We start from the raw sequence: 26,176 nt of genomic DNA, 5'->3' as shown, positions 1-26,176 counted from the left end.
TACCCAGACTCTTGTCCTTTTGGACTCGTTATTTATGAATTTATTCAGTGTTAGAAAAAAAGAGATGGAGCAGACTATCGTATCACATGCACGTTGTCTATTAATTTGCAAGGTAGGTTATATTACCAAACCACAAATCCTTGTTCCTAGCTTTGGGTGTTAGGTTGGTTCCGGTTCGGTTCTTTTGATTTTTGGTTCTTTCAGTTTTTGGTTCTAAAGATATAAAAACTGTTATTAATGAAATTAATCAATACTGTTCGATAAATAAAAAAATGGAGCAAACTACCGTAACACATGCACGTTAATCTAGAAAACAAAGACGTTATCTAGAAAACAAAGAAGAAAGTACAATTAAAAGAGAAACTAGATTTTGACCCGCGCTTTCGAAGCGCGGGTTTTTGTTTGATGTAAATTTTATATAATCATGTTTTCTATACATGTAGACTGTGGAATCGATTTGTTTATTTCATCAATTTCATAAAACAACAAATAGTTACATCGTTTAACGTTTTGCCTCTAAATATTGAAATTCTAAAATTATTTGTAATATTTTTTACTGTATAAAAATACTTGCGGTAATTTAAATTAACAATAGCTATCAATTAACATGTAAAACAATGTTGTATATGTAATTTTATGTATTAATTTGTAAATTATATTGTGTTACCGTTAATATCAATTACAATGTGTTATAGTTTTAATCATTTAATTTTAAAATTAAACTGATTAGTTAAAAGCCCATATAGTGAAAGGAATAATACATACAAAAATTTAAAAATTGGGCCCTACTAATAAACTGTTATCGTTAATAACCCAACACAAATAAATTATCGATATTTGGTTTTATGTATCATGCAAGAAAAAAAGTTCTGAAAATGGAAAGATAAAATTGGATCTATCGCCTTCCGTGTTCTTGATGAAGCTGATGAGATGTTGAGAATTCTTCTCGTCGATGAGGTTTAACTCTAATTAGGTATGTAATTATGTTATTGATACTCTCCATATGAAATAAAAAAAAAATCTTGATGGTTCTTATACTTGTTTCCCCTAATTATCTGGGAAGGTGGAGGATATTCAGAAAATATAGAAGATCTCTAATCCTGCCAACTTACCAATATGATTGAAAGATGTATTCGGACTTTAAAACCTTTTGTTTTACTAATTTTATATATAATTATGTCTGAGATAAGATCTTCCTATCTGCTACAGACTATTGATCTTCTGGTGAATGATATGAAAGTGTGCTAAAGGTGTATGACGATTAACCTACACAGATAAGTATTATACTCAAGCAATATATAATTTTAATTATCTGTTCATAATACACTCGTATAAAATTTCCATATACTTTTGTATTTTACACAATTTTATATCTGTGTCTGGTTTATATTCCATTAATGGAAGGTAAATTACTTAATTCAGCAGGAATATTCTAATGTGACATGTTCCTTTACAGTTTAATATACAATATTGCAAACATAAAGAGTCCATAATCTATACAGAGATGGGAGGAGAGACGATCAGATCAGAATCGGGTAATACATTAAACTCAAGTTATATTAGTACTGCAGTAGGTATGGAACTGATTCTAGTTAGTTAGGAAATAGAACCGGATGTTGCCTGTATTGAAACTGATAGTGGTTAGATGTTATGTTTATAATGACTGAAAGTTATATGATTACTTTATATATAGAACTTTTCCTAAAGTTCTAAACAACTTATTAGCAATATTGGTTGTATGTTACTGAGGATTTTCATCCTCATCGTTACCATATCCTTTTGATTCATAGTTGACTTATATTGTAAAAATACAAAGTTAAAGACTCACATATAAAATCCATAAAACAGAAGATCACTACTATTTAAACCAAATATTCAATATAGGTTCTGTAGATACGTAGTTACTGGAAGTTCTATATTACTAAAACAATTAAACGTTTAACAAATCAAAATTTTCACAAAGGTTCAAATATTCTTATTAAATAACTTAAAGCTGATACGAAATTAAAAGAGTTTTAATTGTTCCCTACAATGATAAACACTCTAACTCTATAGTAAAAGAGTCTCTCTTTCTTGTTCCACGAATATTTTGTATGGATTTCAGCAAAAGTGAACTTTCTAGCAACATCACTAACCTTATTAAATCTCAACCATCTCGAGAACATGGTGTTTTCAATTAGCTTTCTGCTGAGAACTTCATCATAAGTATCATCATCTTTGAACACCACAATCTGCTTGCCTGGAATATGGAAATAAATCTTTCCCACTGGTGTTGCACGAATAGGTATTGAACACAACAATCTGTTGGTAAGAACACGTGTGCAAACTTCACACCACCATTTCAGCACGTTTAGATCTTCATTTGAACCAGGCATCTTCATAACTTTTTTTTTGCAAACCAGACAAGCAAAGTTTCCAACCTACAAATTTAAAATAATTTGACATAAAATATAAATGGATAAATAAAGTACATACTAATTCAATAACCATACAAACCTTCTCTAGGTGTTTCAAAAACAAACACCCAGAATCTAAACAGATATATCCATTGTTTGGTTCTTTGACTTGAGAAGTCACAAGTTCAGAAAATTTCCCCCATCCACAGCACTGAAGGCGTTGATCACTGATTAGAAAATTAATATTAAATTTTATAATTACCAATATGTAAATTAAATACTTATTATAAAACGTACTTGATATTTTGTATCAGCATAAGTAAACAATACGCCTGAATTAAGGTGATGTTAGTGATAGCTTTCCATTCTCCAACACGACAATGTATTTTGACACCCTAAAACATAAACCAGAATGAATTAAGCAGATAATAAGATGAAAAAGATAAATATAATATATTTTGGAATCTATAACAAACATTTTCATCGGATAGAACCATCTCAAATGAAACACAAAATTGGGGAGTGGAGGACTTCGAGGTATGAAGAGCTTTCACTTGGATTCTCCATGAAGACTTTAAAGGCTTAACGTTTAAAAAATTGCTGATTTTGATTATGGAACCCATGACTTTAGACCATATTGGTTCTGATTGATATGTGAGAGTCACTATTTATAAGAATGGGTAGATCTCAATTTATTTTTAAGATACGTGAAAAAATTTTATCGTATAAACTTAAGTATATTCGAGGGATATATTTAGAAAAATCAGGGATATACAGTTTAAGAGAATTTAAGTTGTTGGTATTAGGTTGACCTCGATAAAAAATATAGGAAAGGTACATATACTAAAAGCAGTTTAGATTATATACAAAGTTCAAGTCTCGGCATATCAAATCCATAAAACAAAAGATCAATAATATTAAAACCAAAAATTCAAATATAGGTTCTGTAGATACTTAGCTACTTGAAGTTCTATATAACTAAAACCGCTAAAAGAAAAAAAACTATTTAATCAATCCTTAGAAAAGTTCGAATATTCTTATTAAATAACTTAAACAAACAAAAATGTCTAGAACCAAATTAAACTTCAGACTGTGCTGGAAAAAAATAACATAGTTTTGATAACAAAATGATGAGATCAGAGATTTTGATATATCTCTTTAAAAACAACATTCTTTGTCTGTTTCTGAGGTTTCCCTTCCTCATCAACAATCAGAATTTTAAGACCCTTCTTTGATGTGACTCTAGAAATAGCCACATAAAGCTGTCCATGTGAAAAAACTGGTCTAGGTAGGAATATGCCGACTTTAGATAATGATTGACCTTGACTTTTGTTGATGGTGATAGCAAACGCCACAGCAAGAGGCAACTGTCTTCTCCTCATTTTGAATGGTAACTTAGTGTCGGATGGAGTGATTGACAATCTTGGAATGTAGACTGTATTACCAACCTGGCGACCTGTGATAACTTTTGCTCCGACCATGAAATCAAACAATTCAGTGATCTGTAGTCTAGTGCCATTCATTAAACCTGCTACACTATCAATGTTTCTTATCAACATAACTGGACAGCCAATCTTCAGACGCAGATTGTGGTTTGGAAGACCAGAGGCTTTGATACTGTTCAAGAAATCTGGAGTAAGAGCTTGGTCATTAACTGAACCTATGTCAGATGGGTCTATACTGTCAGAACTTAAATAAATTCTTTCCTCACCTGCACAAACAAATAAAATGGATAAACAACGATTATGTTCTCTATTTAAAACACCATTTACATTTTTTAAACAAAGAAAAGTGAACTAACCATCAAGCTTGTCCAACATATGCTGATTGATCATGTTGACGTCCTCATTGGTTGGACAGAGAATATCTCTTTCTTGAAAAAATATAGGATCTTTGTTTTGTTGAAGATAAATGACATCTCCAGAGATTTCATTGCATATAGATTCTAAAGGAAATTCCGCATCAGTAATCAGAAATTCCTCTGGTATGTCGATTGTTGCATCTCCATCATTTTCACCACCAAGATTTCCATCTCCAACATCTAATATCCACTTAGAAAAATGCTCAAGTTCTTCTGCTTCCTGAATAGTTAAGTCATCTGAGAGCAGCCTCATATTCTTCGTTAGTTGTAGGACTTTGCAATGTTTCCAAAGATAGGATGAATTTAGAGCAGCCATAACAATTTCAGTCCTTCCAGCACCATGAATAACTGGTAAAACTTGTCTGAAATCTCCTCCAAACACAATTACCTTTCCACCAAATGGCTTGTTCCCTGTAAACCCCATGATGTCTGACAGACTTCTATCGAGAGACTCAAAACAATGTTTAGACATCATTGGAGCTTCATCCCAGATTATGAGCAATGATTCTTTAATTAAGTTGGCAAGATCAGATCCAGGAGTGATGTTGCAGGTAGAAAATTCATCTGGATTAATAGGTATGCCAAACCTTGAATGAGCAGTCCTTCCTCCCGGTAACAACAACGAAGCAATTCCACTGGATGCCACATTCAACACAATATCTCCCCTTGATCTTATAGCAGAAGAGAGCAATCTCCAGATGAATGTTTTTCCTGTTCCACCAAAGCCATAAACAAAAAAAACACCTCCTTGTTTCTCGGCAACAGCAGATGTGATCTCATCATAAATATTCTTCTGCTCATCTGTGAGCTTCTTAATATCTATGTCATGACTTTCTTTTAACTCCTCCCTATTATAACTGCGCTCATCCATGATCAAAACATTCAAAGTCACATCTAAGTTTCCCGAGGGCTTTGGCATAGCTTCCCATCTCGACAAAGAAGTGCCGTTACTCTTCAATATCTTCTCAATCTCTTGCAGAGCAAATTGTTTTTTTTCCTCATCGCTTAAACAAAGATCTACAATACATAGTAATAAGAATATGTTAATGAAACAGCCAAATATGTGAAAAATACCAGTTGGTAACTGTAATATACCTGGACGTTTTAATTGTTTCCTCCTTTTATTCTCGATATCTTCTGAAAGGAACTCCCAAGTCTTTCTCCAAACAACTTCGGGTGAGGATAGTGTGTCAGACATAAGCATGATAGCAAATACCTGACGCATAAAGGGAGCAGAACCTGTAAAACTGGTCCTGATCAAATCATCTATATATTCTTGGTCATCTTCTAACAATCCTCGAGCAAAACATGTCTCTTTATAAGAAGGATAAAGAACATCATTATAAGTTTTGATGTCGTCGAAGCATGTTGGACCTCTGACAATATTCAACAAAATCCGAAGGAAGTAGGCTTCTTCTATTATCTTTGGGGCATAATTTATCCTTCCAATGCTAAACCCTCTAACTCTATCATAAAAGCGTCTCTCTTTCTTGTTCCAAGTAAATCTTGTTGGGATTTCAGCTAAGGTGAGCTTCCTAGCGACAGCACTAACTTTATTCAATTCAAACCATCCCAAGAACATGGTGTTTTCGATTAGCTTTCTGCTGAGAACTTTATCATAAGTGTCATCATCTTTGAACACAACAATCTGCTTGCCTGGAAGATGGAAAGAAATCTTTTCAACTGGTGTTGCACGAAAATGTATTGGATTCTTAAATATCCTCCATGAAGATTCAGAGGCAGAGACATATCTGAAAAAAATATATACCAATTAAAATTTCTCAATAAAATACTTCACCTGTGCGATTAATTACAAATAAAAAGTCAAAATTTTACCTGCAGTCAAAAAAATCCTTGATCTCGTTTTTCTCTTCTTCACAGCCTTTCTTGTTAGCTTTAAATGTCTTCTCTGTAGCATTTTTTTCTGGTGGCTCAACAACAACAGTTACCCGATCTTGGCCCTTATTAATATACTTAAATAAGTATTTGATAGATCCAGACTGGTTACACCATTCCACATTAATGTGAGCTCGGTACCGTAGTGATAGCTTCTTGTTATAAGGAATAACATATCTGTTGTCTCATTTGAAACCACTTTTCTCCACAAACCGATCATCATCACGTCTTCTATAGATTGGAAACCCTTCTTTGCTAACTGTGGTTCTATCAACAAATACTTTAGGATAGAGTTTCGAACACTTGCCATTCTCCATACACGGGGAGTTCTTGTTCACAACACCACAAGGACCATGAATCATCATATCTTTTATAACATTGTACAGTTCTGGTTCTTGAATCTTGTCTGGAATCTCTGCTGAAATAATGTCGTCAATATGATCAGTGGTTGGGAACTTTGATTGGGGATGCATGAATAGCAAAATATGAGCATGAGGCAGACCACGTTTCTGAAACTCAATTGTATACATGGCTGCATTTAAAAAAAATTGTATCAGAGGGTCAATTTAATCGCAAGTAATGTTCATTAAATAGAATATCATAACTTACATGTCACAGACTTTCCCAAGATTTCCTTCTCAGTTAGATCACACATCAGAGACTCCAATTTTATTTTGAACATTCTGCTAATAATATCTGGACGATCTTCAGGTTTTAGACTACGCTTTTCTAAATACCTTGTTATTTCCGGCCACTTAGGATTGCAAGTAAAAGTTATGAAAAGATCTGGGAACCCAAAATGTTTACAGATTGTCATGGCGTCCAAGTATAAGTTCTTCATGTATCGGGGTCCACCTACAAAGGTAACAGGAAGAACAAAACGCTTTCCTTGCTCACGCATAACAGACGCCCCACCCTTCTCTAACTGTTTGATCGAGTCATAACTATCTGACCTCAAACATGTCTGGTTCATTCTCAAATAACTTAGCCTGTTAGTCTCTATTGTAGTATAAGAGTCAACCAAGAACTGCTGAAACAATCGTTTAGAATGGAGAAGGGTATGACACTCGTTTTCCCTTTCCTGTAGACGATAAGCAAACCATTGTCTCATGCTAATGTTTTCTCTTTTTAGCTTTTCTGTGGCTGCTGTCTGTCCTTTCTTAATCCCGAGCCTGAAACCATCTTCGCCATATGTGAAAATCAATGGATATTGGAGTGCAAGATATGAAGGGTGAATTTCACTGATCCTTTTTAATCGTTTGGAATGCTTCTCTTGCAAAACAATATCCCTCTTATCCATCTCCATATTGAAATCTCCGGGTATTAATGCTGCAACTTCTGATGCTGTAGGCCTGTCGTACGTCCTCCCATCCTTCTCCCTACTACTCACAATCCTCATATGAAATGTAGATTTTGGATCCATTTGAAATCTTTCTCTCGCTGAACGAAACTGGGACACATATGGATTGACTTCATCTAACATCTTGATAATTAGCTCTATGATTTGTTTCCTCAAATTCATCTTCTTGGCCTTTGAAGTTGTTTGGTTGTACTTCCTGCAATTTTAGTCATGAAAAAAATATAAGAAAATAAAAATACACAACGCTAAATTAGTTGAAAGCTCAGAAATTACCCAATCATAGAATCTCTGATGTCAACTTCATCTTCTGTATCAACAATATAGAGCTGTGAAAACTTAGCAGAATCACCAGGTGGTGGCTTCAAGCTTCCCATTAAGTGGTAGTTCTCTCCATGCAGCTGAAACATTGGGGGTCCTCTTCCTTTTTGAACTGAACGTTCTACTTTACCGCCTAGGGATGTGAATGAGAACAACATATTCAGGGCCCTTATGTTTTCACGAAAATATTTACTGATATCATCATTTCCATTCAGTAATTTCTTCAACATATCTGGAGACTCCTTTAGAAATGGCAATTTAACTTGTCCTTGGCCACAACACAGTGAAAAAATAGGCTTCTTTGGGTTTCGTTTCTTGTTAATACGTTCTCCATACCACATAATAGCACCACAAAATTCACATATGAATGTAGGATCACCTTCGTCCAAATATTCTAGAAATCAAATAGAACGATTATTATTAATGTTTAACAAACTAAATAACTTTTGAGTATTGAAAAAACAAAATTTAAATAACCTGTTTCTTTCTTTGCTGGTTTAGATTTATTCTGAAAGAACATTTGAAATAACATGGCTGTTGATTGAATTCTCTTATGTATTTTATCTTTTTTAGGCTCTTTCCTGATGACTTCATCTTCACTTTCTGAATTTATATCACTTTCCTGAGTACTGCAGTCATAAACCTGTTCATTGTATTCCTCATCCGAATCTGCACGTTAAAAGCAAAAACATTAAACACTTTGTGTAATGAGAAATAACATAAAAAGGCATCAAGGTCAAAGGTCACTGACTGTTATAGTCGCCGTAATATGAGTCATCTTGTGTATAATCATCAACGACAGCTGAAACATTTTTTGAACTGCTAGTAGGGTGAGAATGAACTGTGGTTGGATAATTAAGAGTAACTGACAATGAACTCATGTAAGGTGGCACAACCGCTTTGCCTTTATCTTGTACTGCAAGAATTTTGTGACATAACAATTAGAAAATATCCATAGACATAGGAAGTAAATTTTACAAAGAATTGTACTCACTTTCTATAAAACTTGGATTTTGTGTAGTTGTGGTGGATGAGTTACATATATCTTGAGAGAGTTCACTACAATCCAGATTAGTGACATCACGTAACTCTCTATCAAAATATGAATTTGATGTAACTGGAATGCTGCTTGACAAAGAATGGGATGCACCAAATAAAGGATCAATTGATTTTTTGTTGGTAGCTCTCTTCTTTCTCGATTTTGATTCATCATTAGTGTTTACACCGATATTCCTTTTTGATTGCTAATGGCACACACATAAAAAAACCAATACTATTAAACCAGTGACATCAGGAAATATATTATTAATGATATATAGAATAAAAGTGTAGAATCATAACTGCAGTTCCAGCCGTAGGAGTAACAGAAACCGTAGTTCTGTTTTTGGGTGAAACAACTGTTTTGCCTTTTACTTGTCCTGCATCATAGATTTTCATAACAAATAAACTCGATATCACAATACCTGAAAGATAAAAAATAAAATTAAAAAAGTATTTAACTAATTTTTATACAACCTAGCCGTCCTGTTGTCGTGTTTTTTGAGTAGAACTCTGATTGGGTAATTGGTGTAGAATATTGACAACCATCAATATTAGTAACATCTTGCAAAACTCCAGACGAATCAGAATTTGAGATATTGGTAATGCCGCTAGAAAATTTAAATGATGCATCAGAACAACGACCAATTGATTGTGTTGTTTTTGATTTCTTATTTTTCTATGTTGATGTATCATAAGCGTCTCCATGGGAAACTTTTTTTTTCTTATCCATGATTGGTTGCTAAGGGCTCGGCAGGCCGATTAATAGATTATATAAATTGTAAAAGGATTTAGTTAGTTAGAATATATTGGTTGTTAAGAACCAAATAGTCATTAAATATTTTTATTTTCCTCGAAATAAAATATAACTAATCAATAATATAGTTACCTCATAAACAATTTGGTAACGTTGGGCTTTAATTAACATATACACACAAACAAATGAAAATCGTCTCTGGGTATATCAACATAAAGCAAAACATTTTTTGTTCAAAAAAAAGCAAAACATTAAGATACGCATTAGCAATCAAAACCTAGATGAGTTAGAACATTATTATTGTTATATATTAAAATTATGTTCAACATTGTAAATTTATGTATTAGACCATGGTGTCTGCGTGTCATTATTAAGGTAACTTGTTCGAAATAGAAGTTATCAAAACATTTATTTTTTCACAGAAAGGGAAACTTTATTAATTTCAATAGAATCCAAACAAAACACCGAAATAGAAAGAAAATAAAAAAACCATAAAACAGAAGCAAATATAGCAGATGAAAAAACACCAAAAAAACACTTCTCACAAACTGACTAATCAGCCACTGTTCTTCTCTTTGCCTTCATCATCATCGAGTTTTTCAATCTTAATGACCTTTGTGCATTGCTTCTTTGTTGACGAATTAATGTCAGGTGCAACCACTTCATTGTCTTCCTTAGAACGCTTAGACGAAGGAGTTGAAAGAGAGTCCGAACTTGATGGGATGTGAGCAATTTGTTGACATGAAACCTATAATTTATATTAACAATAGCTTAGGCCAAAAGCGATTGGAAAATATGTTCTAAATACAACAAATTCAATCCGTTGAATCTTACCTCACTACAGCATAACATTGGAGTTTCTTTATCAGACTGATTAGCAGATTCCACAGTAGATTCAGTGGTAACAATTTCATGAAGATTCCAAACCTTCATGGCTTTGTAGAACTCCACTCCATAGGCAATGTTTGACTCATCCACAGCAATACCAAAACAATAAGTCTTCCCCACTAACTCCATAATTTCATCTGGTAGCATTTCGGGATCTTCAATCTGACAAAGATATTACAATTATTTATATCTTTAAATCAAACGATTGTTAATATCATTCTAACTAAGAAACCTTGTTACCTCATCCAAAGAACAATTTAGGAGTTTTTCTGCAGTTGCTTTGACAATAGTCTTTGCAATGGAGTCTAGAAGCATGAATTTTGACTCCCCTGTTTGATCCTTCACAAGCAAATGAAGCTTGTACCTGAATACATCAAACCAAAAGCAATCAATACATTACTTTACATAGCATATACATAAGTTATGCATAGCAAATATCCAAATAAATAACCTTGGAGAAACTTTAGTAACAACACGTGTGCAAACTTCACACCACCATTTCGGCACATTTAGATCTTCATTCTCACCATCCATCTTGAAAACCTTCTTGTTGCAAACCAGACAAGCAAAGTAATACCATCCCCAATCGGTATCAATGGCAAAAACTGAACAGATAACTCTGCAGTTTCCAACCTACAAATTTTAAATTATTAGTTATACATTATAAATGGATAAATAAAGTATATACTAAGTGTATCAATAAACCTACAAACCTTCTCCATGTGTTTCATTTCTTGTATGGTTCTGAATGGAAACTGAGACCATTTCTCACGCCTTGGCTGGATCAATTGCTTCTCTTCTTTAGGTTCATACAACACAATCGAGTTGTTTTCACCATGAAACCTAAATGATTGAAAAAATTGGGTGAAATATTAAAAAAAAAATGTACTCTATCATAAAAATAGGTTAGAGGTGTCCTTGCATTTGTTTCAGAGCATGTGCTTCTTCAATTGCTGGGTTGATCAACACCAAGGAAGAATCAAATGAATTTGAGACTTGCAACTCTCCTGTAAATTAATTAAATAGTTGTTAAACCCGCACAAATATAATAATATATGTTAAAAAAACAAATTAATATAGGAACAAAATTAGAGACCCCTGTATTTTCCGATTTTAGCAGATATCTCCATTGTTTGGTACTTTGGCTTCAGATGTCAACAGTTCAGCACATTTTCCCCATAGGCAGCACTTAAGTCGCTTATCACTGATTAGGATAATAAACAACAATACTATTAAATGTATAGTAAAAACATTAGACTAAACGATAAACCAATTAATTTAGAAAGAAATAGTAAACATAAAACTATTTCTTACTTGATATCTCTTAGTGTAAATTCCACCTTTTTGATTGCTTTTCCTTGACATCGAACAACGTCCATCCCACCCAAGTCAAGGACTTCCCCAATCACATCTATTATACAAAATAGAATGTTACGAAATAATAATATCCAAATATTAAAGATAAACATATAAAATAGTGAAGTACCGATAAGAAAATTTGTGTTAAGTGAACAACTAAGAACATTATCAAAGGCATGGATGTCGAGGAACATGTTGTTGCACTGTAGCAATGATTCACTTATAGAAGTTTGACACACAAATGACATTTTGTAAACATGGCTGGTAACCCTGTCAAATCCAGCCGCATGACTTAAGGAAAAATTATTAATAACTATCCATTCTCCAACACGACACAGACTCTCAACACGTTCAATGAAAGGGTTCTTGCAACTGGCGTGTATTTTGACACCCTATAACATTTAAAAAACCAAAATTTCAGCGGATAAGATATATAAAATATATTATTCGAGCAATATAGTGGGATAATATGACATACATGTTCATCAGATACCACCATCTCAAGTGATGAGCCAAACTGGGGATTGAATGACTTCCAAGTATGGAGCACTTTAACCTGGACGCTCCATGAAATCTTGAAAGGTTTAACATCTGTTAGATTGCTAATTTTGATTATGGAACCCATGACTTTTGATAAAGGTATACACTTTAAGAGGTTTAGACTGGTTTAAGTGCGATGTTAGAGTTGATATATATAAGGAGTGTGGACAGGTTATAAGTTTTACGATCTGCTAAGATAATTAATTTGATATTAAGAATATTCTAGGGATATAGATACAGAAAATATTCTAAAACCGTTTTCGAAAACTGAAGTTGTTAGAATTAGATTTTTAAATTAACATATCGTTGGGATTTAATATATGGATCATGAAAGACTTATGATCTGTTATAACTGTTGTGATAATATATCTATACTTTATCAAAATCGATACTGATTATAGTTTCATCAAATAAACTAAATGTAAAATTTGGATGTTAAATCGATTATAACTATCTTAAATCTATTTCACGTTCTAAATGATACATATATTGTTAGAATTTTTTTTAAACTCGTATATTCACAAAAAGTGTCATATTGTTTTGATGAAACTTTTCTAAGATTTATATTTATGATGGTTCCAGGTATTTAATTGATCTTGGATGACTTCAAAGCGCCATTAATCTACAATTAGGAAGACTTCAAAGCTTTGGTTTGATGGCATATTTTCATCTATCCAATGTTAAAATAATTATGGCCGATGGGTGTATGATAAAAAGTCATGGTGCAAACATACAATACCTGGTGAAAACATACAATATGGATTCGTGTAAAAGAAACGTGACGATATCATCGATTTGGTGTTGAGATGAATATATAATAAGAGTATATAATTTATAGGGAACTGTCTAATGTATACATATAGTGCAATTGATTAATAAGTGTTCGACATGGTTAGATAATATGTAATATATTATATAATCTAGTGTGATATATTATATAATCTAGTGTGATCACTTTTATAGGGAAAAGAATTGAATTTAGTTGGACTGTTATGACTTTTTTTGTAGTCCAAAACATAGTCGATAAAAATTGCTCCTGTTTTAATAGTATTGATCTCAGCATCGATGCTCTAAAAGCCACCGCAGGCTTACAAATAAATCTCTTTTTTTTTTCGCGCACTGACAGCTAGGGATATTATCAAACCACAAAATACTTGTTCCTAGTTTTGGGTGTTTGGTTTGTTCCAGTTCGGTTCTTTTGATTTTTGGTTTTTCAGTTCTATAGATGTAGAAACCAATTAGTTATTTATGAAATTTGATTCAATTCAGTTCAGTTATTTTGGTTTATTCGGTTAGGATAACTATTGTGGGGACTAACTAATATCCGATAAAATTTTGGTTTCAATTTCGCTCTGATTCAGTTTCGATTTTTGATTTATTTTGGATAATAAATTGGATCTTTTCATTTTTCAGATTATATATCGGATATTAGAATAAATTTAAATTTTCTGAAGTAATTTGTTTCTTTTAGATATGTAAAATAATTTTAATATTTCAGATAAAATGATATCCAAGTATTTTGGGTATTTCTGTTTATAAGTAGTATTGTAAAACTAAATATAATTAAGTTTTTAAGTAAATAAACTGTTTTTAAAAATTTTGGATAACTGTTTTGGTTTGCCTTTTTATTTTAAAAATAGATGAACCACTCGGTTATTTGTGACCTTAAGTTTGTTCGGGTTTATTATTATTATTTTATTGGTTCGGGATTGGTTTCCAGTTCCCGGTTTATAGGCCCATGCCTACTTGTTCCCTTAGAGTAGTGGTCAGTCTTTTTTTTTTTTTCCGTCAATGGTTTTTGATATTCATTCCAAAGTGAAATACAAGAGTTCATACATAAGCTGGCGGTCTAACATGATAACCCCAGAAACAAGAGCCCATAGAAAGCGGCAACTAGAACCCACACCGGGGCAACTTAAAAACACAACATAAAACTAAAACCGCAACTAAACCCAAGACAAACGATTAACTACTACACTCAAGTCTGAAACATATCAACTCATCAGACAAATTATAAGCACATGCCAATGATCGGGATTTACCGCTGCTGCACATAGCCCTGCCACACGGTAACTTCCACTTCTACACTCACACCACGACCGACCTATCGCTGCTGCCTACGCCCGCAAAACGATAACGTCCAAGAACCTGAGACTTCATAACCCGACAAGAGGAATCGATACTCGATCAACACTACCTTCAGATACAGAGCTGACGCAATCATAAACGTCTATTTACTCCTAGATAGAAGCTCAGCCACAACACCACTAAAACGAAGTCTTACCACCCGAAACTTACCGGACGCATTCACGGAAAGGAAACGGACGACAAGCGATCACTGCACTCACCACCATTGGAAGAAAGTCTGCTAAATCAAATGTCAAACTCCAAACGCAGAGACATCGAAACCAGATTTGAGCGAAAACAAATGACAACTGATTAATTAGTAAATACGTGTTTCAACTCCTGACCAACCATTGGTCACAGAGCCACCGAGACACCAGGGTGGACCACCAGACCGGAAGTCGCCACCGCTCTGCATAAGGACCCAAGAGGTAGATCCGGAAACCAACCACCAAGATCCATAGCAAGAACCTAAGGTCCACCTCCACGCGCAGCCTTCTCGAGAAGCGGACGAAAGGGGAAAACGACCACTTGAGAACCCTAAAAGCAGAGCCTCTCCGACAGCTACCACTCTCCTCCGTGCCTTAACTCCAGAGCTAGTAAATCCCACACCAGATCGAAACTCTTCTCGAGCGAAGATCTCACCGGGTGAATCTCCAGAACCAGAACCTTGACAAGACGGAGAAGAGGAAGACACCACGGAGAAGCCAAAGGAAAACCAGCGGAGAAAAGAAGAAGATTGACGTCTCCGGCGCCGGGACGCGCCACGGACACCGGAACTTACGAGATCCACGCGCTTGTCTTCGAGAGTCTTTTCCTCTATCTGAGACTATTTTATTATATCTATCTAAAATTGAGTAGTGGTCAGTCTTGTCTTAAAAATAATTTAAGGATTTTAGGTTGCCGAACACAGTTAGTTAACAAATCGATTGTGTTCAATTCGTCGCTGTTGTCAGTAAATGCAAGCCTAAAACGCACATGTAATGAGTTGAACTTGTTATCTTTTGTATATTAAAAAATAAAAAAGAGAGAGTGGAGAATAGTTTTGCTTGAAACGCAAGTTTCTCTCAAAGAAATGGCAAATCATCAGACCGTTATTTCATACTATATTGTTTTGATTCTCGTGCCATTTGTATGGTCGTCAAACACTTTGACAGCTAACCAAATTCTCTCGATCTCAAGCAATCGCACAATGATTTCTCCTGGTAACGTTTTCGAGCTCGGTTTCTTCAAACTCGCCGGGTCAAATACTAAAGAAGATAGCGAGCGTTGGTACCTAGGCTTGTGGTTCTACAAAGCTAGTTCGAAGATGAAACCTCTTTGGGTAGCTAATCGAGAGACCCCCTTGTATGATTCCAAGGGAGCCTTAAAAATATACAAGTCCAACCTCGTCATCGTCAATCAATCTGGAAACATTATATGGTCTTCTTCGAATGCGGTAGTCCATTCTCCTCCTAAAGCATCTTCGGTGGTAGCAGAGATTCTATCTAACGGAAACTTCGTCTTGAGATACTCAGACAACAACAGGGGGGATTCGTTTCTTTGGGAAAGTTTCGATTACCCGACCGACACACTACTCCCTGGGTCTGATTCGGCTAAAGGCGTCAACAGAAGCCTTACTTCGTGGATAAGCAACAACAAGCCTTCTATCGGAATTTATTCGTATGCATTGCTGAGCAGAAATCAGGAGATGTTTTTGTTGGACGCGAAATCATCACCGGTTTACAGAAGAAGTTTCGGTTTAAAGACACCTTATGCACTTGGCAAGGGATACTTACTGCAAGTTACATATGACGGAATATTACAGCAATTGTCGTGGTCTCCAACTACACGTGAAAAGAACTTAATATGGCATGCGCCCCGTGATGATTGCGATCGTTTCGGCTTGATTTGTGGTTCTAACAGCGTCTGCAGCCTTGAGAAGGAGGACGTGCACGAGTTTGCCAGCTGTACGTGTTTCAAAGGCTTTAAGCCAAGAAACTTGTGGGGTTGGTTGTTAACAGACATGACAGAAGGATGCCAGAGGATAAGTCGGTTGAACTGTACTGGCAATGGGTTTCAAGTTCTGAAGAATGTCAAGTTGCCAGATACAAAGGATGCGGGAGTGGAGAGGAGCATTGGTCCAAAGGAATGTAGACAAAGGTGTATAGAAGATTGCAGCTGTACGGGGTTTGCTAATGTGGAGTTGGATTGCTTCCTTTACAGTTCTGATCTACTTGATTTACGAACACTGCAAAGTGGTCAACAATTATACGTCAAAATGGCTACTAGTTATCTCGGTAAATTTTTTATCTCTTCGTAGAGTAAACTCAAAATAAGAGTAGTTTTAATATTATACTAGTATTTTGAAAGCGCGAATTTATTATCGGAACAAACTAAATATATTTGATATAAATTTATACTTTCAATTGTGTATATATTTTTAAATGTTACAAAAGAAACATAATTTATGCAAATTATTATATGTTTAATGTTTAAATTGAAATAATTCTAATTATTGAAAAAATACGAATGGGCGACTGGTTAATGAGTCAGGTGTATTTAGTTTCTATATCAGGTTCGAATCCAAACACTAACAGCTTTTTAGTCAAAAAAATTTTTCTAATCATGAAATATGTAATCAGATTTTAGAATGATATATTGGTATGCAAATATAGGAGCTGAAATTTTAAAATATGTATTCAAGTTCAGTAAAATTAGGATATAAATTTTTGTATTTATCAGCATTGTTGTTATTAATGTAATTAGTGAATAATGTCCGCATAGAAAAACTGACATGGAACCGACACAAAAGTCGGGGTCTCGAACCAATTAGACTTAGATTATATCTTTGAATAGAACTTAATTGCTATATCCGAAATTGATATTGAACCCGATCCGCACCAAAACCAAATAAGTATTCGGAAAATTTTGGTTTTTTCATTAAAACTATATTCACCAGGATCCATGAAAACATGATCCAGTTTTTATAATACAAGAATGCGACTTTTTTTCAAAACCTAAGAAAATGATACCAAAAAAACGAACCATACCCGAGTGGATACCTATGTCAAATCTTAACTAAATTACTGCATAATAATGGTTAACAATTATAACTATTCATTTGTCAACTAAAATATCTTTTAATTCGAATATCAAATACCACAATTCGATTAAAATATTTTTAAAGTTATACTTTTAGTAAACTTTATTTTACATTACGCCAAAAAATTTATAATCTAATGCGGAATTATTTTAGTTTTGGAAACCTGTTTCTTATACATTAAATAATTTGTAATTCTAAAAATTATAAGTTTTCATGGTTTGTACTTTATTTTTATACAAATAATTTTACTTTTATTGAACTGAATTTATATTATCTGAATCCAATTTAAGTGGATAAGTTAAATGGGCTTCTGGTTGTTAAAAAAAAGGGCTTCTGAAAAGTCATTCATCATTCTTAAACCCACGTTAGATAATTAAAATATCTGAATCCAATTCATCATTTATCGCGTTTAAGACCAACATCCTGCCGATCATCTATACCGATCGTTTGCAGTTAATCTGCATCGTTAATTATACAAATCAATTTCAAAATGAAATACAACAAATTCTATTTTGGAACAAAATTTCAGAGAAATATCAATTAAAAATGAAATTTGAAATGTTGGAAATGCAGAAAATTATAATCATAAAACTTTCTTCATCGTGTTTATAAAATTCCAGTTTAGTTTGATCATCATCATGTACATTGCTCTGGAACTAAAAATTGTCGTGGTCATAATTTCTGTTTGTTAGTGATAAATTAATTGATGAAAAAAAAATGCTTAGAAAGAGAATGTGATAACTGTTTTTGGTAGAGAAAATATAATGTGGTTAGAGTTTTGAAATAAATAGATACATTTATATAAAAATCAGTTTTTTTAAAGTAGGTCCAGTGGCAATAGATATAATATTCTAGGGTACACTGAGGGCAAATAATAAGAATGATCATGAATTAATAATATTGATTCTGTTTTTTTTAGGCAAAACTTAAAAGGTTTAGTGGAACAATCAAAGGCGTTATAATTGGTGGCGGAGGAACCATCTGCACTGTTCTGGCTTTCACCATCTTATGGTGGTGCTGGAAGAGAATGCAGAAGCCATCAGGAGCAACTGGTAACAATTTCTTTCTTTATTTCATTATCTGATCTGATTCAATTTCTCGATGTTCTACCTATATTTTTTTTGTTTTGTTTTGTCTTAATGAGAAACACAGATTTGCTAATCGACGGAGATAGAACTGACTCGTACGAGGTTGTAGCAGCTCGAGTTCAACGGATAGAGTTTCTAACTATAGCTGAAGCAACAAACGACTTTTAACCAGCGGGGTTGGCCTGGTGGTGTTGAGAGAGCTCCGGCCTCAATACGCACCCGGGTTCGAACCGCTGGCCAGGCAATTGGGGTATCTAATTTCCCATAGTACCAAATGGTCCGCCTCGGGCCGAGGGGTTGGCCCCCTGGGGGTGGAAGTCCCTCCAGGTTAATCAAAAAAAAAAAAAAAAAAAAAAAAAAAAAACGACTTTTGTGATTCGAACATACTTGGCAAAGGTGGATTTGATACAGTTTACAAGGTACAACTATATTATAACAAATAATAATATTTGTTAACGTGTTGGTTCTTATTAGATATAAAAACAATTTATCTACCTAAAATATGTTGGGGTTTATAAGCCCATGTGAGATATCAAAAAATACACAATAGTAATTTCCGTTTATTGTGTGTTCTCCAGTAGTGCGGTGGTAGTTTTTTTTTTTTTTTATTGCGGTGGTAGTTATATCGTTGTTTCCTTCAGTTACCTTAGTTTATGGTTTCAATCTTGGTACACTAAACTTTGGCTCCGAATTTATGTTTCAGAAAAAAAAAATTACACAATAGTTTCGGTCATGTGTCTTTTAACACGCATAATCTAATACAATATGTTGTACTTTTTGGAGTGTGCAGGGAAAATTAGTTGAGGGGACAGATATCGCTGTGAAGAGACTGACCAGAGTGTCAGATTCGGGAACCTCTCAGTTCTTGAACGAGGTGAATTTAATTTCAGAACTTCAGCACTTCAATGTTATTAGTCTACTTGGGTATTGTTTCCACAGTGACGAGCACATATTGGTGTTCGAGTACCACGCAAATCGAAGCCTTGATTTGTATATCTTTGGTTGGTATATTTTTCTTTCAATTTTTTTTTTGGTAAAACTTCTTCTGTCTAGAGGTCAGACCGAAGCTAATTCAGTCGAATATGTGTTCAATTTGTAGGAAGTACCGAAAGCTCTAAGCTAAGTTGGAAAATAAGACACAAAATAATTAAAGGAATCGCAAGAGGAATGACGTATCTCCACCACGATTCATGTGTAACGATCATCCACCGAGATTTGAAAGTAAGCAACATCTTGCTTGATAAAGATATGAATCCCAAAATATCGGATTTTGGGATTTCTCGACTAGTTAGTAGAGACCATATCCAAACCAACACGAAGAAGGTATCTGGAACCCGGTAAGTTTTTCAACATAATTGTACATTCATTTCTCAACAAGTGAATAAAACTCTTTCAATAACTGATCGTCTTAATTTTCGGTTTACTCAGGGGATACATAGCTCCCGAGTGCTGGTCTGACAAGATATTCACAAAAAAAACTGATGTCTTTAGTTTCGGAGTTGTGATTCTTGAAATAATAAGCGGCAAGGCGAACTATAAGTTCACCAACTCTAAGGGAGAGACTAGTCTCCTCACATGCGTAAGTAATTCTATCCTAGGTTTCATTTATGTTTCTTTCCCAAGTAACATTACTAAAAACCATTTTATAAGCAGATGTGGAGGAACTGGGAAGAAGAAAGCTTGATTGAGGTAGTTGATCCATCCATTTGGATTCATCATCTTCACCGTTAACAATGATTCAGATCGTTCGATATACACAAATTGGTCTGTTATGCGTACAAAATATTCCACAAGACAGACCTACAATGTCCTCCCTTGTGGTAATGTTTGAAAGTTCAACCGAACTTCCTCGTCCTAAACCTCCCGTTTGTTTTAACAGTGACACTACATACAGTACTTTTGAGACCGGTTCTACGTCTACGTCGATCACACGGCCAACCAGCGAATATCAGTCAACTATAGAACCTAGCTAAAGTTGAAATGTTTTACTTTTCCTTATATAAATAAACATCATGTATGTATTTTGTTGGATACGGATCCAACTTGTCTATTTGAGTGAAGTTCTGTACGGTAATATTACTGGTAAGTTGTTACAATGGAAGTTTCCACCTCCTCGTCTAATAATGAGCTAATATTCTAAGAACCGATCGTTAGATATCATAAATGTACTTTGCTGTCCTATAGGCTGCATACCTACCTTTGTAGAGATCAAGCAAAACATATTTTTTAACTAACTTGGTGATGATGTATTTAATGTGACGAGGTACTGAGAGAACTACTTCATTTAGTTAGTGGATTATGAATATTATTTTTCGATAATCTACAAAAGCAAACGCTAAAGAATAATTGTAGATGATATAGTTATTATTTTCTTTTATTATTTATATAATACTAGTAAAACAAGATTTACACTCTAGATCACTTTTATATTTACTACTTACATCTTAGAACATTTTCCACAATTAACACAAGTTTGCTTTCCTCTTAACTATAGTGAGTTAGTGACCAACTCAACCTACAATATTAAAATCTGACAAATATTTAATTAAATTACAAAATCTCTCATTAATCACAAATTTTTTTCTCGCCAAAATCACCAAAAATGCAAAATTAGGTTTTCTCGTCAATCCGCTAAATCGAATTTTCCCACTAAAACAATACAAAATTAGTTTCCCAATCAAAACCACAATTCAAGTTTTTACGTCAAACCTCAAAACAGAGTTTTCTGTCAAAACTGAAAAATTATGTTTTCTAATAAAAACTGAAAAATTACGTTTTCTCGTCAAAAATACAAAATCATGTTTGTTTTCCAAAACCACAAAATCACGTTTTACCCAAAACCACAAAATCGTTTTTCACCAAAACAAAAAAAAAAAAAAATTCCAACTTAAACCGCACCATTTGGTTTCCCGCTAAAACCATAACATCGCTTTTCCACATCAAAATTGCTAAATCAAGTTCTGCCATCAAAATCGCTAAATCAAATTCTTCCATCAAAACCACTAAATCAGATTTTCTGTCAAAACCAAAATCACGTTTTCCCAAAAATTGCAAAATCATGATTTTCCAATAACCACAAATTATGTTTACCCGCTAAAATTGAAAAATAATGTTTTCTATTAAAACTAGAAAATCATATTTTTCATTAAAACCGAAAAATCACATTTTCTGAGTCAAATTCAAAATCATTTTCTCACTAAAACCACAAAATTACTTCCCGTAATTACTAAAACCGTAAAATCACATTTTCTGCTAAAACCGTAAAATCACCTTCTTCCGGTCAAAACCGCAAAATCACATGTTAGTCAAAACCACAGAATTATGTTTCTTGTTAAAACCGCAAAATCAAGTTTTCTTCCCACAACCAGAAAATCATGATTTCATGTCAAACCCTCACATTTTCTAATAGAAACTGCAAAATTACAATTTCTGTCCAAACGACAATATTATGTCTTCCCTCAAAAACGATAAATCATTTTCTCTGGCAAAACAACAAAATTACATATATTTGTTTTGCCAAAATAGTAAAATCACGTTCTCTTGTTAAATCCTCAAATTTTTTGTCCTGTCAAAACGAAAATCAAATTTTTTGTCAAACCCATAAATTGAAATTTTCCCTTAAAACCGCAAAATTATATTTTTCGCCAAAACTGCAAAATCATGTTTTTATGCCAAAATAGTAAAATCACATTTTATGTCAAAATTAAAAATTTTCCATTAAAACCGTAATATTGTGTTTTCCATCAAAACTGTAACATTTAGTTTTTGTGCCAAAACAAAAAAAAAATCGAGATTTTTGGGAAAAATGTAATTTTACGGTTTTCACGTTCTCTAATTCCTTCCAATGGCTGAATCATGTGTCTCCTTCCTATGTACAAAAAGTTGTTTCTTTTATTTCCAATTCATATCTGTAGAACTGTATTGAATAATAATCTTTAACTTAATTTAGTGAGTGCGTTTGTAAGGATTTTCCTGCAATAACTAAAAATCACAAAATCATTTTTTTCCAACAAAAGCATAAAATCGTATTTTTTAACAATGTGGAGAATCACGTTTACTGCAAAAATTAAGGAACTACATTTTAAGACCAAAAGGGCAAACTCATTTTTTCCCAACAAAATTACGGAATCACATTTCTGGCAAAATCCGCAAATTTCACCCAAAATTGAAAAATCATTTTTCACTGAAAGATGCAAAACCATATTTTCTGCCAAAACCCCAAAATCATATTTTCTCCCAAAATTACAGAACACATTTTCTTGGTAGAATTGAAAAATCACATTTTTCCGTCAAAAAAACTTTTTCGCCATGACCGCAAAATTAGTTTATCCCGCCAAATCGCAAAATAAATGTTTCTTCCCAAAACCACTGAATTTTATTTTTCCGTCAAAATCACAAAATCAATTTTTCTGCCAAAAATGTGGAATCATATTTTGCTGCAATGCACAATCACATTTTCCTGCCAAAACTGCATAATCACATTTTTCTCGTCAAACCTGCATAATCACATTTTTCTCATCAAACCTGCATAATCACATTTTCTCGTCAAACCTGCATAATCAAATTTTTCTCACTAGAACCATAAAATCAATTTTCCACCAAAGTTGTATAATTATATTTTTCCAGCTAACAACCCGCAAAATCACTTTTCTAGTCAAATTCAAAATCATTTTCTCACTAAAACCACAAAATTACTTCCCCCCCCCCCAAACCCGAAAATCATTTTTCCCTGCAAAAGTTACAAAATCACATTTTTCATCAAATATAAAATAAATTTTCTCACTAAAATTGCAAAATTACATTTTGTTACAAAAACCAAAAAAATTAAATTTACCGCTAAAACTGCAGAATTATGCACTCCATCTTTAACGGAAGATAGGAGAAAGACCACGTTGATGACCAAACAAAAAAAGACATATCTTGCCGGCATTTTTCCACTTTCCTTAATTATTCCCCAATGTATTGATTGTTTCCAATTTTGTCCAAAACTTTAAAACTGTGCATATTGCCCCAAATTAACGTGGATGTGTGAATTATATAATTTCATGGTATGTTTTGACTATCGAGTTGCCACTGTGCCTCATGGATTTGAGTTCCGTTGGTTAAGACCGGTTTGATAGGGAACCTTTCAATTCAATTAAGAATCTGAGACGTGGAATAGCTTAATTTAATAGGATGTAATATTCACGGAAATTGCACCGTATGACTTCTAAAAGAATTATAATTCACCTGCTAACCAATTTTCCTATTATACCGATATACTTCATGTCTTTTATGTAATAATGCCCATTAACCCTTATACACAACTGACACAACCTCTAAAATAATAATAATTACATTAATGATTATTACTTGCAAAAGTAATTTATGCCCTTTTAATATTCACTCACCCTCTGCAACTAATTTTTTTAATTTTGGGAACATGATTAGTTTCTTCTCAAATTTGTAGGATTGTCGATGAAATTGTCTCTGTTGATGGTGAGGGGTTGTGATGAATATATTCACAAGTATTAATATCATCGAAAAGAAATTAGTCTTTTAACAATATTTTATGTTTCTCTTTTACTTTCTTGTTCCGATCTAATGTATTTACAAGTATCAATATTACCCGATTTCAACAACTTTTAGCTCGTAATCTACAAAGTAAAAATGAGGAGAGCCATTTTTACTTCGAAATGCACTAATAGATCATATACGCATTACGGAAATCATTTTATGAAATAATATGGTATTTTGTTTGAAGTTTAATATTAATTAAGTTATTTTTTAAAAAAATATATATATTTTAATAGAATATTTTATTAATTAATATTGTTGTAATATGTTTATATATGTGTTGGTTATTTACAAAAGTTTTATGAATTCAAATTAGTTATGACAAATATAATGACCATATTATAAAATATAAATAGTTTTGAAGTTGAGTTTGAAGTTTTACTTTTGGAGAAGAACACCTTTAAACTTCAAATATAGAGTTTTGAAAACTTCAAAATAGAGTTTTTTTTTGCAGATGCTCTAAATAAGTGACTGTGAAAATGGTGATACAAATATATCAAATATTCACATCAGTAACTATGAGTGATGTCTCTATGTTTCAATTATAAAGAAATGATATTAACATTAACATCTGTTTTGTGAATGATGTTAGTTTAGTATCAATTAAAATAATTGACTTCAAAATTTTATATCATTTATCAATAATTGACGTAAATTAATATTAATTTATAAATTACTTTTAAAATTTTTTACAATTTAAAATAATTGGTTTAATATTTCGTTTGTATACTTGATTAAATTTACGTGCGTAAATTATTGAAACACCTTTCATTAACTTCATTTTTCTTTACACTGGTGACAGAATTCGAAGAACAAAAAAACAGGAAAAAAAAAAGGAAAGAAGATGGATTTATAGAGAAAAATATTAAGAACAGAAAAAAAAAAGTTCTTCTTCTTTGTTATTTCTTCAATCTTCGATTGAATGAATCAATAATGACGTTGATGAAATTCATTGAAGAATGCTGCTTTTCTCATAGACGAACTCTTCTACACTTGCAAGAGATTCTGGAAATATGAATTTCAACAGAAAATAGGGAAATTGTCACAAATACCACATTCATAGTACCACTTTTCATAACTACAATAATCATTTTTTCTCTCACTTTTAATAAAACGTAAAAGACACTTATACCCTTAGGGTTAACTAATCTAGACTTAGGATTTTGAGTTGAAGGGTTGGGTAGAGTTTTTGGAATATGAAATTTTGGATTCTAATAAATAAATAAATAAATACTTTAAAAATATATAAAAAATTTAAAAAATAGTTTCAAACATAATTTTTGATTTTTAAAAAGAAAATTTGAAAAAAAAATTCAAAAAAAAAATTATAAAAAGTTTGAATTTGAAAAAGTATAATTCGAAAACATAAGAAAAAAAAAATTTAATTTTTTTTTTAATTTTTTAATATATTTAATTTTTTATTTAAATAATGATTTATTATATATATAGATAACACGAGTATAGAAGTATTTTGCCACTAATGAAAAATGTATTTTTGAAAATGTTTCTTTTGTGATAGTGAAGATGAAAAGTGGTACCATGAAAGTGGTATACATTAAATTTTCCCCAGAAAATATCCTCCCCAGGAGACTTTGCAGCAGTTTTCTTCTTGGAAACAATATATCGTTTTGCAGCAGTTTTCCTCTTCTTTCAGCAATCTGACGAGGAAGACAAGGACTATACACGGAAAAAATAATTACAATTTCCAAAAAGAGAACAAAAGAAAAATATTACCTTTAGAGAAATGTTTTTATCTGATTCGTTTGACTAGGATACCAAAGTTCCTTCAAAATCCTACATAAGAAAAAAATAAAATCATGATTCATAAGAAAAAAGCTTGATTCTTGTTCATATTTAAAACTATAAATATGAACTATAAATATTTAAATATATTTATAACTATAAATATT

General features: G+C 32.9%; 1 protein-coding gene, 1 long non-coding RNA gene and 1 pseudogene across 3 annotated transcripts; 2 read left to right on the top strand and 1 right to left on the bottom strand.

Annotated features, from left to right (window-relative positions):
• The first annotated feature begins 859 nt into the window (after positions 1–859).
• LOC106340241 lies at positions 860–13,207 on the top strand. Of its 2 annotated transcripts, XR_001269340.1 has the most exons (4): positions 860–973; positions 1,210–1,535; positions 12,363–12,455; positions 12,996–13,207. It is a non-coding gene; the product is annotated as an uncharacterized LOC106340241 (long non-coding RNA). The 2 variants fall into 2 exon arrangements; XR_001269341.1 differs by lacking the exon at positions 12,363–12,455.
• On the bottom strand, positions 3,533–8,172 carry LOC106340240 (annotated as a pseudogene).
• Positions 13,208–15,729: 2,522 nt separating the features above from the next.
• LOC106338619 (receptor-like serine/threonine-protein kinase SD1-8) lies at positions 15,730–20,819 on the top strand. Its single transcript, XM_013777556.1, has 9 exons — positions 15,730–16,669; positions 16,743–16,816; positions 18,542–18,674; positions 18,775–18,865; positions 19,072–19,129; positions 19,501–19,711; positions 19,810–20,047; positions 20,139–20,289; positions 20,364–20,819. The coding sequence occupies exons 1-9, from the start codon at positions 15,730–15,732 to the stop codon at positions 20,439–20,441; spliced, it is 1,974 nt and encodes a 657-aa protein (XP_013633010.1). The 3' UTR covers positions 20,442–20,819.
• The last annotated feature ends 5,357 nt before the right edge of the window (positions 20,820–26,176 follow it).

The sequence above is a fragment of the Brassica oleracea genome, chromosome C4 (assembly GCF_000695525.1).
Source record: "Brassica oleracea var. oleracea cultivar TO1000 chromosome C4, BOL, whole genome shotgun sequence".
Lineage (NCBI taxonomy): Eukaryota > Viridiplantae > Streptophyta > Magnoliopsida > Brassicales > Brassicaceae > Brassica > Brassica oleracea.
The sequence above is the reverse complement of the archived record's forward strand: the minus strand, read 5'-3'. Positions and strand labels throughout refer to the sequence as shown.